The sequence below is a fragment of the Belonocnema kinseyi genome, chromosome 4 (genome assembly GCF_010883055.1).
Source record: "Belonocnema kinseyi isolate 2016_QV_RU_SX_M_011 chromosome 4, B_treatae_v1, whole genome shotgun sequence".
Lineage (NCBI taxonomy): Eukaryota > Metazoa > Arthropoda > Insecta > Hymenoptera > Cynipidae > Belonocnema > Belonocnema kinseyi.
Genome location: NC_046660.1, coordinates 117,340,283 through 117,357,888, shown reverse-complemented (window position 1 = coordinate 117,357,888; position 17,606 = coordinate 117,340,283). Strand labels below are relative to the sequence as shown.

General features: G+C 33.1%; 1 protein-coding gene across 1 annotated transcript in view; it reads left to right on the top strand.

Annotated features, from left to right (window-relative positions):
• Positions 1 to 17,606, top strand: part of LOC117171796 (protein rhomboid-like) — a 251,055-nt gene that overhangs the window by 40,259 nt on the left and 193,190 nt on the right. Inside the window, exon 2 of the mRNA XM_033359407.1 lies at positions 1,303 to 1,420. Within this exon, the coding sequence (XP_033215298.1) occupies positions 1,303 to 1,420 (118 nt within the window). The remainder of the gene's footprint in view (positions 1 to 1,302; positions 1,421 to 17,606) is intronic.

Sequence of the window (17,606 nt, the reverse complement as noted above, 5' to 3'; positions counted from 1 at the left end):
ACAGGCGTCATTTGAAGGACCAAGCTCGACGAAAATGGTTCATATTAGTGAATACTAATGCCATCTCTTAGAATTTTCAGGTACTTATCAGACTGCCTAGTATTTCTCACTCCATAAGTCAATCTCTATTCATAAAAAATGCTTAAAATAACACTAGTTATTTAGGTATCCTTATACTCATCGATGATACTGTGCTGAGCTGGAGCCACTTGCTCTGGAATTAATGAAAATCACCACAAAATAAAATTCGATGCGTATAAAACTTAAACGTGATATGCGCTGGCTCTAGTTAAAAGCATTGGCCGCGTTAACCGCTACACTATTTTTGTGTGCCTTCTTCCGAACTCTCTTCTAACACTTTTTTTCTTTTTTCTATGAGACGATTATCATCTTCACTATGATTCCACATTAACTTGTTCCTCCTGATTTCTAATTTTTTTCTGATCGCAGAAAAAACTAAAGTTAAATTTTGTTGCATGTAAAACTTAAAAGAATTTACATGCTATTTGGCGAAAGTTTATCCTACGATGGAATGCAAGCTGTCGTCTGCTACGGCGGCCCTAGCAGCAATGGGGAAACGACAATGTATGAGTGAATCCGAGCTATAATTCGGGACACCAGATTTAAAACAACACAGAAAAAAGAAAGTTAAGATTTGTTGCAGGCTAGACTTGCAGCGGTTAAAAATTAAACATATTTCGGCGAAAGTTTAACCGAGGTTACGATAATCATTCATGACCTCGTCTACTGCGCCTCGCTGAAGTGAGCAAATTTCGGTAAAACATGTAGAATCAGCAACAGAAAAAACGAAAAAATATTTGTTCTTACTGATATAGCTCCTCCGAAATAAATTACACTATTGTAAACGAATTAAAAGTTATTTAATACCATTTACCAAAAATCGCAAAAAGCAACTGACAGATGGGAATTCCCATTTTTCTCCAATTTTATGAAGTTAAACGACGATAAATAGCGCTGGCGTCGCAATTTTCGATACATCTCGAATAAAAATGGAGTGCTTATAAGGCGAAAGATTATCCAGTTAAGGTTAAAAATCGGAAATTATCTTTCGAGGCTGAAAACAGGAAGCGATAAAGGGTACCCTTTGACCCATTTACTTTTATTTCACGTGTAAGAGAGCATAAAAGAAAAGCTATATACCTATCAATTATGTATTAGATTAAAAACAAAAGTTGAAGAAAAATGTTGCTATTAACTTGAAATTCACATTTGGTCTGAAATCTAAAATGAAAATGTCTCTGAAACAATGAATGTTTAATATGACTGATGGATTCTTTTTAGGATGGTCCGCATGATCGGGGATGAATTTCTTACTGAAGAAAGGGATCGAAAATATTATGCAGATCACTACACTTGCTGCCCGCCACCGCTGTTCATCATTCTCATTACACTCGTTGAGGTGAGTGCTGATATCGCTTACATAAGTTTTATATACTTTACGACTATATGAGCACCCCCTCCAAATAACACTTTGAAGAAGGTGATCAAGATCTTTGAGCCTCATTAATTAAATTCCCAAGTTATATACCCCACTACGTAAATAGATCCACCAAAGTATCATCTACATTCAACCGTGTGGTGTACACGAGTTATACGCGTATTTACGTGTAATTTTAGCCATCATTAGTTATTACCGATTAACGAACTTCGATTAGTCCTCCATACATGCCTGGGGCCTGAATTTATCACATGTCAGCTAGCTCAATTTTAATGATATCAATTCAGCTTTGCACAGTAAAAAAAAAGTATCAATTTTGTTGCAGAGCATTTTGCTCCAACGATCATTTGACTCTCGAGATCGTAATGATCTGTCCATTTGGATCAATTGGATCTTATTCTTTGGTTGATTTTTCAGACTGAACAAAATGGCAGCTAATTTTCTGTGCCGATGTCATAAGGACATAACGTAAAAATTAACAGGCCATATTTTCTAATATCAGATTTCGTTAATTTTTTACGTTTTCAAGTACACTGCACGATCAGAAACCATAAAAAGCTTGCATATGAGCTAATGTTCTATCAGAATGTCGGTTATTTTGTTTTGACGTTATTCATGATTCCGAATCAGATAATTATGATCTCAAAAGTCATTCATTCTGGCCGATCAAAATGCTCTTGATTTCGGTATCATTTTGAATATTTTTTTTTTACTGTGTGATGTGTCCTAGGGAGCATGTTTTTATTTTGTCTATACCTTGTAAATTGTTATTGAAGTAGGATGGTATACACAAATAAATCGTTAAAAATGTCAATATTCTATCTTTCATTAAAGTAGTTGACACTATTCCACATTTTGAACTTTGGTGGTGTTAGAGTGAGGTTCGAATCAGACTTCGGTAGATAGAACAGGCCTCGTGATCTAGATTCGTATTCAAGAACACGGAATGTTAGACTCCCCAGCCACTCTTACTAATTTAATTAAAAAACAGATTATAGCATAGATTCTTCTATTTTCCAAAGAACAAACTTGAAATTTTTATAAGAGGCCAGTATATTTCAATCCCTGCTCAGTGCACTTATAGAATTAGCATAATAGGGTGACCAGATTATTGAAGCGTATTCCATATTTGACCTTACTAATGTATTGAACAATAATTGAATTGTGCCAATATCTTGAAACCGTTTACTTGTACGCATTATAAATCCTAATACCCGTTTTTCAGAGCTAAACAAGTTTTTGATTTGTTCATAAAATTGTAGTCTTTGGTCACAAATTATACCCAGGTCTAACGCAGAAATTTTGGTGTGGCGCCGGTCGGGCCCCGATCGGGAAAAATGTGGGCCCGATAGGGTAATCGGTCTAGCGCCAGGCCGTAAATGAAACGCCCTACCCGACCGGGCCCAGATCTGGTCATCCAAAATGGGGACCCGATTTGGCCCAGATATGGCGCCTATAATTTTTTATTTCTGTAATTAGTAAAATTTCAAAAGTTTTTATATTAATATTTTTTCAACTCTGCATTTTACAACACTTCAATTTTTCTATATTCTACATTATATATCATTATACATTATATCTCATTTGCAATATTCTACATTACATTATCTGTTTGTATTGCTTGAATTTATCGATAAGAGTTTGCAGTTTGAAGAAAACTATTATGCTTTGACAAACAATCTTCAAATTTAGAGCTATTACACACACAAACACAAATGAATTCTAATTCTAAATATTTTTGAATCTTCTTAATATTCATTTGGAATGATTTTTGTTTGACTAATGCACATGAGGCACGTGAAGTGAGATATAAAAAGTGAGGTTATGTTCGTGAAAATATAAAAAGCATTTAATCTATAATGTATAATATCAGTAAGAAAATATAAAATTCTAAAAAGCTGGAAAACATTTTTTTATTCACATAAATAGTAAACGCGCTCAAAATTGTGAAGTTAATTCTAGCGAATTAAAGCTTACCTTTGCCTTCATTGCGGATATAAGAAATCTCACCGACAATTCTGTGATTCCGAACTCGCAATCTACTATTTGCTTTTGGCATTTTAATTTCTATAAAAGAAACGCAATATCATGATCTTGACTAACGAAACCCGAGCCGACGTGTTACTGATGTGAGACACATCATCTGCCCCCTTGGGGCCACATATGGAAAATCCGATCGGGCCAGATCGGAACTCGGAAATAAGTTGGGCAATTTCTGCATAGACAGCAGACACTTTGATTTAATAGACTCAGCTGTATCGTTTATATATAGTAAAAATGATTGCGGTCCTAGATTCTGTCCTTGTGGGGCATCTGAACGTGATACCTAGTATTTCGATGTAGTGTACGCTATGGTTCCTATAGATTTAAGGTATGTCGAGAGTAATTTAACACTTCTAAAAGAAAATCCCATTATTTCAGTGAACTTAAAAAGTAATATTTTATGATTTACTTTATCAAAGGCCTTCGATAAATCAGGAATAAATGACATCAGCATGTTTTTTAATCCATGCTGTGCTGCGGTTAGAAATGGTGAAACGGAGTATAAAACTCTGTTGTACGTATAGACAGATCGCAAAAGCCTTTGAAAAATCATTGCGGACCATTAATGGGTCTGTAATTGGAAATATCTTGTATAGAGCCATTTTTAAATACTGTACAAACTTTTACTTGTCAGAGCTTTTGATCAATTATAAATTTTCGTTAGGGGTTCAACCATAAGTACGCAAAATATTTAACAAAGAGAATATTATCTGTCCCTGAAGTATATTTATACGGCAGAGATTCGGTGCTTATAGCATCTCATTTTCAGTTAGAATTGTTTATGTGTTCATTGTGCCTAAACAATAATCATAATATGGATCGTTTTTCTGATCCATATTATACTTGGTTGAAAAGCGGAGATATCTTCATCTTCTTTAACCAATGGCTTATAATATATTTTTAAAAGGACCTATTGCAATCAGCGTGCGGAGTAATGCAAAATTAGTTGAGGGGAATCTCTGCCATATCACGGAATACTTGTTATGTTTGGCTAACGTCTGGAAACATTAGAAAGATGAGTGCAGGTTCACTACGTCATTTTCTCACGTCACGTTTCTTCTACATATAGACCCCCCCCTCCTCCGATCCGATTTTCCAGTATCCCGCTCGCCAATTACGACTCGATTCTAATTGTAAGTTCTAATTCATTCGTCCATGGAACATCGAGGTTGTATACCATGACGAGCGCCATTATATCAGCACAGTCCATTTTCCCATCTCCGTTATACAGTATTTTCTAGTGAAGGTGTGGGAAAGGTTTATCTCCCTGTGATATACAGATGTGTTGCAGTTTTTCACGTGTAAGTTAAGGGGCCTATGTGTAGCAGAGAGAAGAAGAGAAAGAGAGATGGACCTGTGCGCGTCGTAGAATCCGGTAATCTTCCGAGCGGAACACGGCTTATTTCTAACCTGTCGTATATTTCTCCGATGTTGAGTTTCTCGCGATTCCCTCGAAATCGATGATCTAGATCTCCCTTTCTTCGTCTTTTCCTCTTCATTTCCCTTTTTCCACCCCTTGGTTACCTTCTTCGTCCACCTATATTGCTATTTATCCTGCGGAAGCGCGACTATCAGAATGAAGCAAACTGTTATCGAGACATGTATTATCCTCTCTTATTCAGCGTATTTTGATGGATACCTCAGACACCTGTGCTTCCAATAATTTTTTGTGGAGCCGAGCCTTTATAAAGTGCACTTTTTTCATGCACTCATTATATATGGCTGATGAATAGTTGAATAATGAATATACACTAAATTCCAAGTTGTCAAATTCCTGGGAATCCGGCGACAGGAGTTTATAAATCCTTTTTCAATTTCAGAAGTATTTTCGGGTCGTTTGTGATTTCATTGTGTTTTATGTAGTTTTAAGAATTAGTAATAGAGTTTTGTAAAACTATACACTTTATAGGAGTCGTAGACTCTCATCGAAATTAAACGCAACCTCCAACTTTGAAGCGTTTTATATCCTTTGAGAGGTGACTTAATACTAAAGTTTTGTGGAACCTATTTTTTGTGTTAATAGTGAAATTCTCTTTAATAATGAAAGTGTTATCATCGTAGGAAATCACAGCGATAACATATTGTCGCTTCCAGTCAGTATGACTATTTGCTGATACCGCCGTGTATATGACACTGTTCGATATGCTTATACACTGGGGTGGATCGAAAAAAAATGGTTTTAGAAATCGCATACAATACCATTCTTAAAATTATGCATTAGGATCCCCATTGAAGTGTACTGAATGTGGAATCGATCGATTTCAATCTAGGTACCGAGCGTGAGCGAAATCGGTTAAATGAAATTATTATCTGCAGAGTTTTTAAGTTGTTTTTTGCATTTTAATTTGTTTACATATTTGGGCATATTTAGGGTCTTCGCAGTTTTTCCAGATTTTATGATACTATTCTGCGTGAGATAAATATGATTCTTTATAAATTCCCCTGTAAGTTTCTTTTATTCTTTTCTCTCACGAAAACACCAACAAACATTTTTTTTATTCGAGGGGTCTTTTCGTATGTGGCACTTTTTTCCCTGGCACTCTTAATAAAATAATTTTTGTAAACCTAGTTTGCTTACGGGTTTTTTACCTAGATTGAATTGATATATTCCACATTCATTGCACTTTATGGGGACCCAAATGCACTGCTTTTAGGCATCGTACTGTTTGCAATTTCTGGAATCATTTTTTTTTCGATCCACTATATTCTATACACCGCGTGGTCTCATACGTTACGCTGTCAACAAACACAGTAAAAAAAGGGATCTATTTTGTTGCAGAGTATTTTGCTCTAGCGATTATTTGACTCTCGAGATCATAATGATCTGTCCATTCGGCTCAATTAGATCTTATTTTTTTTTCATTTGGCAGACTAAAGAAAATGGCCGGCAATTTTGGACGCCGATTTCATAACAACATAACCTACAATTTGTATCTAACCGCACGCAAGTGACAACTACACTTAACAGTTGATATTTTTTTAAGTCAGATATCGTTAATTCTTTTACTTTTCAAGCACAGTGCACAAACAGAAACCATAAAAGCTTGCATATCAGCTAAGGTACTCTTAGAACGCCAGCCACCTTGGTTTGAGTTCATGCATGATCCCGAATCAGATCATTATGATCTCAAAAGTCGATTATTCGTTCCAGCCGATCAAAATGCTCTTGATTTCGGTATCATTTTTTTGCACATCAAAATTATATTGATTTCGGTATCATTTTGAACATATTTTTTTACTGTGTATGCTTAGAAAAGGGCTTGCTTATTAGAAATACAGTGAACCCCTACAATAGCCCTCCCTTCTATAGTACTTCCGAGAATTGACGACGCGCCGCAGGTAGGTGTAACATGAGCTGCACAGGGTGCGGAGGGTCTGCGGTTGTCACTCAGGCGAGTACTCAGCCGTGAACAAACAAAATCAGAGCGGGTTATAATGAGCTAGTTTCCACCCACCATCAGCCCCAAAAATTGGCTGTATAGAAGAGTTTCACTGTACTTGGTTTAGACATAAAATGATCCACTTGTACATCTGGTGCAGAAGAGACAGCTATGGTATAATTGATTTTATTTTTGGGATGAAAGACCGAGAGAGCTAATAAAAGATACAAGGGTTATGTGGGGTTATGAATGTAAAACGGATCATTACCTCTTAGTTTCAAAAATGAACTTAAATCGAGAATGGAGAAGAAAAAGAACGAAACAGAGAAAATAGAAACGAATCAAGATTGAGAATTTACATAAACTGGAAGTGCAAATAGATTTTCAGAATAGAATATACGAATGCATACTCTCTAAATTTGAAATAGTGAAAATTTCACGAATTGAATTAGTGATTGAATGATTCACTGCTGAAATAGTGATTTTTTGGCTTTTCACTATTGAATTAGGGGTCTTCTACTGTAAAATAGTGGTAATTTCACTATTTCCAATTAGTGTATTTTATTTCACTATTATTTAGTGGTTTAATTCACTATTTAAATAGCGCTCACGTTTCGTTTGCATCTTTTTCATCGTTTACACTTGTCAGCTTGCATCATTTTTCTTTCTACGAGCGTAAAAAATTTAAAACACAGGTTAGTAATATTTTTCAGTTTATTACACTATTGTGTAGTTTTCCAGTGAATAGTGTCCTTATTATGATGCGATATGTACATCGAGACAAAAACGTTTGCTACAGAACATGAGAACTGTGTTCGTTTTGAGGTTACGAAATTCAGCTTTACATACATTTCTCTAGAAATAAATGGAAAGCTGAATTGAGATTTTTCTTTAGTAAGTACAGTATCCACATAAACTAATTTAATTTTTAAATATACATTATAGTTTACTTCTATAACTTGTCTTGCAATATAGTTTACTGTTGGGGTCATTGGTTGAATCCAGCAAATATTTTATTTAAATACGCATGAAAATGTTAAGTGTCGTGGTGTATTGTTATTGATGATTTTAAATGAATTTATTATTATGTATTGGTTACCCTGAGGTATATGCGTCACCCACGCCGATATGTCCAATGAGTTTTAGGAGTACGACAGCCTAACTGCGGAAGAGTTAGCCAGAGCGCTAAAAGAGGATCAGGATGTCATGATTGATTTTGACTACTTCATTAGTGATTTTCCACTATTTAATAGTAGATACTTTACCTCTCAAAACCACTATTTGCTTAGTGAAATTTCACTAATTGATTTGGTAAAATATTTTCACTAATTGAATTAGTAGTTTTCACTAATTTGTAGTGACCTACTTCTCGCTAATTCAATTAGTGAAATTTCACTGTCAAATAGTTAAATTTCACTAATTCAGATTTAGAGAGTAGATATCATTTTTTGTTGCATATCAAAACTTTAGCGCGTATTTTGGCTAGCGTCCTATTCAATTCTAGTATGTACAGTAGGGTGGCTCAAAAAGGCCTTTATTTTTTATAGGGCAACGATCCCCCCATTTCATTCTAAATCCGAAAAAAGAAATTCCCTAATTTTAAAAAAAAATTTTATATTTCAACAGGTGCCGAGTCTGACTTGAAGTTTCCCATGTAAAATGTATGGGGAAAAATCACTTTTTTGAGTTTTTGGAATAATATTTTAGGGTTTGAAAAAATGTGACACGAAAGTATGGGGGCCTGTATAGAATTATCCAACGAAGAATTTCATGTAATATATATATATATGGGTTTGACACCCCTCAAACACCCCCACGAGTACTTGAAAACTACCCTTAAAACAAAAATTTTCAATTCTTTATGAAACCGACATTTTGAGCACTGTATTCTGGTCTTTTTTTACTTAAAATTATTAATATTGGTCTAATGGAATATTTATTATCATTGGTTAATTAATTTTTAAATATTCAAACAAATGAAATTTTTTTAAATATGCAAACAAATGAAATTTGTTTAAATATTTTTGTTTCAAATTTTTCCCCTTAAAAACTTCATGTACTTGAAGTTACGAACGTTCATTTGAACGAAATTTAAAAAAATTATTTTAAAATTTTTTTTTCGCTTAAATCAATTAGAACGGTAAAAAAAATATTCTGTAGGAAAGAATTGTCAAATAAAATTTTTTTAAGGGGTTACCTACCCTTACACATCACCCATTATTTAGACCTGCGTAATGCAAGTTTGATTGTCGATATTTAAAAATATAAAAACGTCAAAAATTGTCTTTTTTTATCTCACTAATTATATAGGGAGTGAGAAAGTTCGGCAAGACACCTAAAAACCACCTTTAATACATCCGCACCTAAAATGTTAAAAATGACAATTTTGATTGTCGATATTTGAAAATATAAAAACGTCAAAAATTTTCTTTTTTTATCTCACTAATTATAGAGGGAGTGAGAAATTTCGGCAAGACCCCTAAAAACCACCCTTAATATATCCGCACCTAAAATGTTAAAAATGACCATTTTGATGGTCGATATTTGAAAATATAAAAACGTCAAAAATTCTCTTTTTTTATCCCACTAATTATAGAGGGAGTGAGAAAGTTCGGCAAGGCCCCTCAAAACCACCCCTACTATACCCACGCCTAAAAGATAAAAAATGACAAGTTTGATTGTCGAAATTTGAAAATATAAAAACTTCAAAAATCCTCTTTTTTTATCTCACCAATTATAGAGGGAGTGAGAAAGTTCGGCAAGACCCCTAAAAACCACCCCTACTATACCCACATCTAAAAGATTAAAAATGACAAGTTTCATTGTCAATATTTGAATATATAAAAACGTCAAAAATTCTCTTTTTTTATCTCACTAATTATAGAGGGAGTGAGAGAATTCGGCAAGACCCCTAAAAACCACCCTTAATATATCCGACCCTAAAATGTTGAAAATGACAATTTTAATTGTCGATGTTTGAAAATATAAAAACGTCAAAAATACTCTTTTTTACCTCTCTAATTATAGAGGGAGTGAGAAAGTTCGGCAAAACCCCTAAAAACCACCCTTAATATATCCGCACCTAAAATGTTAAAAATGACAATTTTGATGGTCGATATTTGAAAATATAGAAACGTCAAAAATTCTCTTTTTTACCTCACTAATTATAGAGTGGGTGAGAAAGTTCGGCAATACTCCTAAGAACCAAGGTATATTAAGCTGGCACAACACTATGTAGGTATAGAGATGTAACCTATTTCATAATTTAGGGCTCATTTGGGGCTACTTTGGGCCCGTGGTGCTAAATGTTGGGCTCTTTTATTTAAAAAAAAAATAGTGTTTGCGCTAGCTTAACGTTAAGCTGGCCGAACATTGCTGTAAAACGTGCTAAAAACGATTTCACGGAAAATTTTTTTTGTATATGGTATTGTGCCAACTTAACGTTATAAAAAATAGATGAACAAAACAATAAAACCCATTTTTACTCCTCGCATAATTTATGGCTCATTGAGGACTAATTTGGGCCCGTAGTCCTAAATTTTGGGCTCTCGTATTTTTTGTAAAAAATAGTGTTTGCAATAGCTTAACAATGAGTTGGTTCAAAATTTCTGTAAAACGTTATAAAAAATGATTTTCCTGAAAATTCACCTTTTGGAATAGTTCAGGGTTCATTAAGGGCTCTGTGAATATGATAATTAAAAATTAAAAAAAGAACAATTTTTATTTAAACCAATTTGCGAAAACAAAATATTTTCTTTTCTCCTGCATAATATTTCAAACCCATTTAAGGCTCTTGAAAAATCAGCGAACAAAGGTCACGCGATATTTCCTTTTTCCCTTTTTTTTTTGATATATGGTGTGGTGCCCAAAATTTGGGACTACGAGCCCAAATTAGTCCTCAATGAGCACTAAATTATGCGAGGAGTAAAAATGGGTTTAATTGTTTTCTTCATGTATTTTTCATAACGTTAAGGTGGCACAGCACCATGTATAACGAAAAAAAAGGGTAAAGGAAATATCACGCGACCTTCGGTCGACGATTTTTCAGTGGCCTTAAATGAGCCTGAAATTGTGCAAAAGAAAAGAAAATATTTTATTTTGGGAAATTTGGTTAAACAAAAATTGTTTGAACAATTGTCCAAAGATACTGCTTTCTTGAAATTATGGGACCTCAGCAAAACGCAGTATCTACAAATAAAATTATTACAAATTGCAAAATGAACACAAATAATTATAAAAATTGAGAAAAGGAAGCAATATATTTACTTCGCCCAGTTATTGATTGCTGAAGAAAGATACAAAAAACAATTTTTTTTTAATTTGAAAAGAATTTTTTACAAAGAAATTTTCGACTTTTTAAAATAATTCGTATTTATCAATTTACATTATTTTGAACATTAAATGCTCTATTTTTTAAAGTTCTAATCGGAAAATATTAAAATTATAACGCAGTGAAATCATTATATTTTTGACAAAAAAAGGAGTAATTAAATAAATATTTTCTTTATTAAAATAAATATTTTCTAAAATTAATTAATAAGACGAGCCAGTCGTAAATTCAAATTTTTTGCAGATACTGCTGTCTTGCGAACACCAAGCATGCTATCCGAGGCCCGGTGTTCGTAAGAAGGCAGTTTCTACAGATTAGGCGTTTTAGCGTAATTTCAGTTCACATTTTTTGCAGTATCTGCATTTTTTATAACAAAGTAACAATTTATTTTTTTTTCAGAAATTAGAAGATCACCTGTAAATTAGCCAAGAACGATAAAACAGTTTGATAAGTAATTTTAAATAAGCGGTCTACACGAATGATTTAAACCGTTTTCTTTCATTATTTCGGGTTTTTGTAGATACTTTTTTCTTAAATATCACGACAGTATAGCAGTCGGGAGTCTTGACAATTACTCTACACTTACAGAATTGACAGTCCATACAAAAAACCTTACTCATAAGCTACAGCAGTAAAAAGTTAAAAAAATGTAACTTTTTTTCTCATTAATTTTTTTATTATATAGCCCGTATATTATATGTAAGATAAATGTAGTGTTTTTAGAAACATGTTTTAAATCGAAATTTTGTTTTCAAACGTTTTTTTCGAAACAATTTTTCTCAAAAATTTTCTTTTAAACCATTTTTTTAAATTTGTTCTCCAAATTTTGTTTAAACGAATTTTGCTTAGGCGAAAAAAAATTTCAAAAAATCCCCTAACATCCAGACCTAAAATGTTATGCCTTAGAATGGTTCCATCTGATGTCCAAAGTTACTAAAAAAAGTTTCATTTCCATATCTCATCCGGAACACCGGTAGTCCCGGAATAGTCCCAATGTGTCTATGCTTTATCTTTATCCTATCGCTTTGGCTCGTCTATCGTCGTCTCTCCTCATGTCTCCACCATCCTATCCGACTCGCCCGGAACCGAAGGCGAGCGAGTGATGGTGAAGCGAAGGCAGAAAATTGAGAAAATGAACATAATTTCAATTTCTGAAAGAGCTTAGAGGTACGCAAGAAGGCCCAGGGCCGAGTTTGATAGCGCGTCACCCTTTACCACTGCAGCTAATGAGTATTAATTTAACAAACGAAACAATTGTAAACACATATTTATTAAGTAAAAGTAATTAAAAAAATAACTTTAAATGCGCAGAAGGGAATAAAATTCATTCATTCAATTTCCATCCAAAAAGCTAGATTTTATACTTAAAAAAGGCATTCTTAAAAAAATACATGAATTTTGCACAAAAGAAATTAATTTTCCATCAAGACTAATTTTCTATACAACAAATTAATGTTTAATTATAGTTAAATTTTCGACAAAAAAGATTAATTTTGCACCAAGGAAGATGAGTATTCAATAAAATACAAAAATTTTTAACTAAAAAAGATAACTTTTCAATGAAACATTAAATGGTTAAACTTGTAGTTTAAAAAATTAATTTTTGACCAAAAACAAAAAGAATTTTCTACAAAGTAATTCAATTTTAGGAAAGCAAATTTTTCTAACTAAATTGATGAATTATCAACCAAAAAAAAAAACTAAAATTTTAACAAAGTACTTTCATTTTCAACCCGAAAATAAAAAAATCGTTCAAATTCTTTGAAATGGCTTTAAATTATTTAAACTAATGGAAAATTCCTTGGAATGTTTAAAAATATCCTATACAATTTCAAATCCTTTAAAATCTCATATTAAATCACTGTACTTCAGAATTTTTTAAAGAACCTTGCTAAAGTTGTTAAAATTTATTGAAAATCGTTGAAATTATAAAAATAAGTTGAAAATTCCTTGAAATCTTCTAAAACATCCTCAAATATTTAAAATCCTTAAAAAATCTTTTGAAATTTTTTAAAGCTCTTGAAAATATCTTGAAATTTGAAAAATACCATGAAATATTTCAAATCCTTTAAAATCTCATGCTATTTTATAAAAATCTTTTGAAAATTCCTTGGAATTTTATGAAATAGCTAGGACTTTTTTGATTTCTAAAGTACTTTGAAATTTCAAAAAATTACCCTTCTAAAATTGTTTAATTCTTTGAAATTCCTTTCAATTATCAAAATAAATTGAAAATTCCATGAAATCTTATAAAACATCCTCAAATATTTATAATACTTCAAAATCTTTTGAAATCTTAGAAGGGTTCAGAAAAATTTCAAAGTACTTCAAATATTAAAAAAATTTCTAGGTATTTCAAAAGATTTTGACAAATTTGAGAGAATTTTAAAAGATTCCAAGGAATTTTCTATTGATATCAGAAATTTAATATGAGATTTTAAAGGATTTGAAATATTTCAGGGTATTTTAAAATTTCAAGATATTTTCAAGAGCTTTAAAAAATTTCGAAAGATTTTTAAGGGTTTTAAATATTTGAGGAGGTTTTAAACGATGTCAAGGAATTTTCAACTTATTTTTGTAATTTAAAGGAATTTCAAAGAATTTTAACAATTTTAACAGGGTTATTTAAAAAAATTCCAAAGTACTTTCGAGATCTTTAGAAGATGTGAAGGTCTTTCAAAAGATTTTAAAGGTTTCGAAATATTTGAGAGTATTTTGAAAGGTTCCAAGGAATTTCGAATTGATTACCGTAGTTTGATATGAGACTTTAAAGGATTTGATATATCTTAGGATATTTTAATAGATTCCAAGGCATTGTCGATTGTGTTCAATAATTTAGTATGAGATTTTAAAGGATTTGAAATATTTTAGGCTATTTTTTAATTGTTCATTTATCTATGTTTAAATGTGGTTCGTTCATTCCAATCTGCAGTTTTCTTATAAAAGTCTATCGGCTAGTAATTTTTGACAGTTTTATTTTTCTTAATCCATTTTCGGACTAAATGTCTAAAATTTCTTAATAGATGGATAAATAAAAAAAGTTCAAAATATTTGTGTATTTGGGTATTTTTCAACGTATCGTACCAAAATCTGTCACTCGCTCTCGGTATATAGCGAATGAGCGTGCGAGGAGAAGGCACGGAGAAGCAAGCGCTCGGAGTTCGCAAAATTGGCCGGACTCGTAGAAGGAGAATAAGAGAAGCGAGGACTAACCATGCACAGTGGTAGAGGAAATGAAAATAACCTTTTTTTAAATCGGGTATCAAATCTTAACTCTTCTTATCAGGAATAGTAGAATTTTATATTATTTTTTGCATTTATAATTATTATTAGTCAAATGAGGGATGACTTCTTGCTTTCTTTCAATATCTTATAAAAAACAGCGGGTTCTCATAGAGTCTAAAGAGAAGAGACTTACGGTAATTTTTTTAGATATTAGCTGGAACTATTTCATGGCATCAAATTTTAGGTCTGGAAGTAAGGGGATTTTTCAATATTTCAGGGATTTTTCAATATTTTAGGGGTTGAAAACGGGGTGTTCCGGATGAGATAGAGAAATGAAACTTTTTTTAGTATCTTTGAACACCAGATTGAACCATTCTGAAGCATAACATTTTAGGTCTGGATGTTAGGGGATTTTTTTTTGATTTTTCAATATTTTTTAGGGGTTGAAAACGGGGTGTTCCGGATGAGATATGGGAATGAAACTTTTTTTTAGTAACTTTGGACATCAGATGGAACCATTCTGAGGCATAACATTTTAGGTCTGGATATTAGGGGATTTTTTGATTTTTTTTCGCTTAAACAAAATTCGTTTAAACAAAATTTGGAGAACAAATTTAAAAAAATGGTTTGAAAGACAATTTTTGAGAAAAATTGTTTAGAAAAAACGTTTGAAAACAAAATTTCGATTTAACACTTTATAATTGATGAGATAAAAAAAAATTTTTTTTGACGTTTTTATATTTTCAAATATCGACAATCAAACTTGTCATTTTTAATCTTTTAGGCGTGGGTATAGTAGGGGTGGTTTTGAGGGGTCTTGCCGAACCTTCTCACTCCCTCTATAATTAGTGAGTTAAAAAAAGAGGATCTTTGACGTTTTTTTATTTTTAAATATCGACAATCAAACTTGTCATTTTTAACATTTTAGGTGCGGATATGTTAAGGGTGATTCTTAGGGGTCTTGCCGAACTTTCTTTCTCCCTCTATAATTAGTAAGATAAAAAAGAGGGTTTCTGACGTTTTTATATTTTCAAATATCGACAATCAAAATTGTCATTTTTAACATTTTAGGTGCCGATATATTAAGGGTGGTTTTTAGGGGTCTTTCCGAACTTTCTCACTCACTTTATAATAAGTGAGGTAAAAAAAGAGAATTTTTGACGTTTTTATATTTTCAAATATCGACAATCAATATTGTCATTTTTAACATTTTAGGTGCGGATATATTAAGGGTGGTTCTTAGGGGTCTTGGCGAACTTTCTCCCTCCCTCTATAATTAGTGAAATAAAAAAAGAGGATTTTTGACGTTTTTTTATTTTTAAATATCGACAATCAAACTTGTCATTTTTAACATTTTAAGTGTGGATATATTAAGGGTGGTTTTTAGGGGTCTTGCTGAACTTTTCCGATCCCTCTATAATTAGTGAGGTAAAAAAAGAAAATTGTTGACGTTTTAATATTTTCAAGTATCGACAATCAAAATTGTGTTTGGCATGTTTGAATAATGGGTGATTTGTAAGGATATTTAACCACTCAAAAAATAAAAATTTCGAAAACTTCTTCGGATGTAATATCATTTTTTGTCATCCTAAATGATTTAGGCAAAGCAAAATTCGGGGAAAAAATCTTCAATTTCGTTCATATGAACATTCGTAACTTCAAGTACATAAAAACTTCAAATAAATGTTGTAGATCTTTTCAAAAGATATATTTTATGTAAAACACATTTTTACTTTTCGTCTAATAGTTTTCGAGAAAAACGACGATAAATATGAAAAATCACAGAAATACAAGACAATATGTAGCGGTGTGACTTAAATGGTACGAAAATATTTTCACTATCATTTGTGTAATCAGCGAATCAAGTCAAGAAAAGGGACAGGATGTGACCTTCCATTATTTCTGTGACCTGTCGCGGGGTGCCTTCCCGCCCCCTCACGGGACGTTGGAAAAGGGGCAGGGGTGTGACCTTACATTATTTTTATGACCTATCACGGGAGTTACATCCCGCCCCCCACGGGACTTTGGAAAAGGAACAGGGGTGTGACCTTACATTATATGTGTGACCTATCACGGGGGTGCTTCCCCCTCATGAGACGTTCAAAAGGGTCAGGGGTGTGACCAAAGCTATTTACCCCTTAGTCATTAACATGTCACTTGAAGGAAGGGGACTTTGGAAAGGGGGTCGGGTGTGACAAAAATTATTTGCCCCTCAGTCATTAACATGTCAATTAAAGGAAGGGGATTTTGGAAAGGGGGCCGGATGATCCCAAAAAATGACAAAACATGAAAAATAGAAAAGAATGCTCTTCAAAATTCTCCAACCTTCCCGTGGTGAAGAGCGTAAGTAGGTACCAAACCGAAACCAATAGAGATACGATTTTAATCCTTATATCGTTCATTTTGTCGAAAATTATCACTCACAGAAAAAAATGTTCAGAGAAAAAATCTGTATTTCTATGAGTTCTATAACTTTTCTTTCAGAATTTTTTTTTTTATTTTGCATATTAGCTGAGATAATCGCAAAAAACCTCCCAAATTATTATATATTATTATTATTATTATTATTATTATTATTATTATTATTATTGTTATTATTACTGTTAGTCTAGTGGAATATTTAACAACAGAACGCGCAGGGCTCCCGACAATGGGTCGGCCAACAATGCCGACCAATCTAGAGCTGGGGGAGCCAATGAAAATAGTTTCAATGCGATGGATCGGCGGGATCTCGTGACCTTTGGGTGGACGGAGCGACTGAATCACGACTTGCTAGACTGCTACGATGCGAGTGTGGCCCGTGAACGGGGTTACATGGCACGGCTGCATGCTCTGTGGTGCGAGAAACACCCGGAGCTATCGCACTTTTCGCAGCAACGTCTGCGAAACCATGCTGAACTACTCCGTAAAAGGGGCTATGTAAGAGAAACGCCTACTCTACCACAGCTAGAACAAGCCGGCAACAAAGAAAGAGAGGCGACACTAAGACCAACTGTGGGCAGGCATCCAATAGATAAAGAGCGATGCTTTACGATCCGGAGAAACATCAACACCAAGGTTTCTCTCGAGCCTAAAGATCTGGCTGAAATGGATGACGAGCTTCGTGGGCATTTTTCCGGTGAATCCGACCTCTGGGCTATCAATTATTGTGTGTATAATGCAGCGAGAG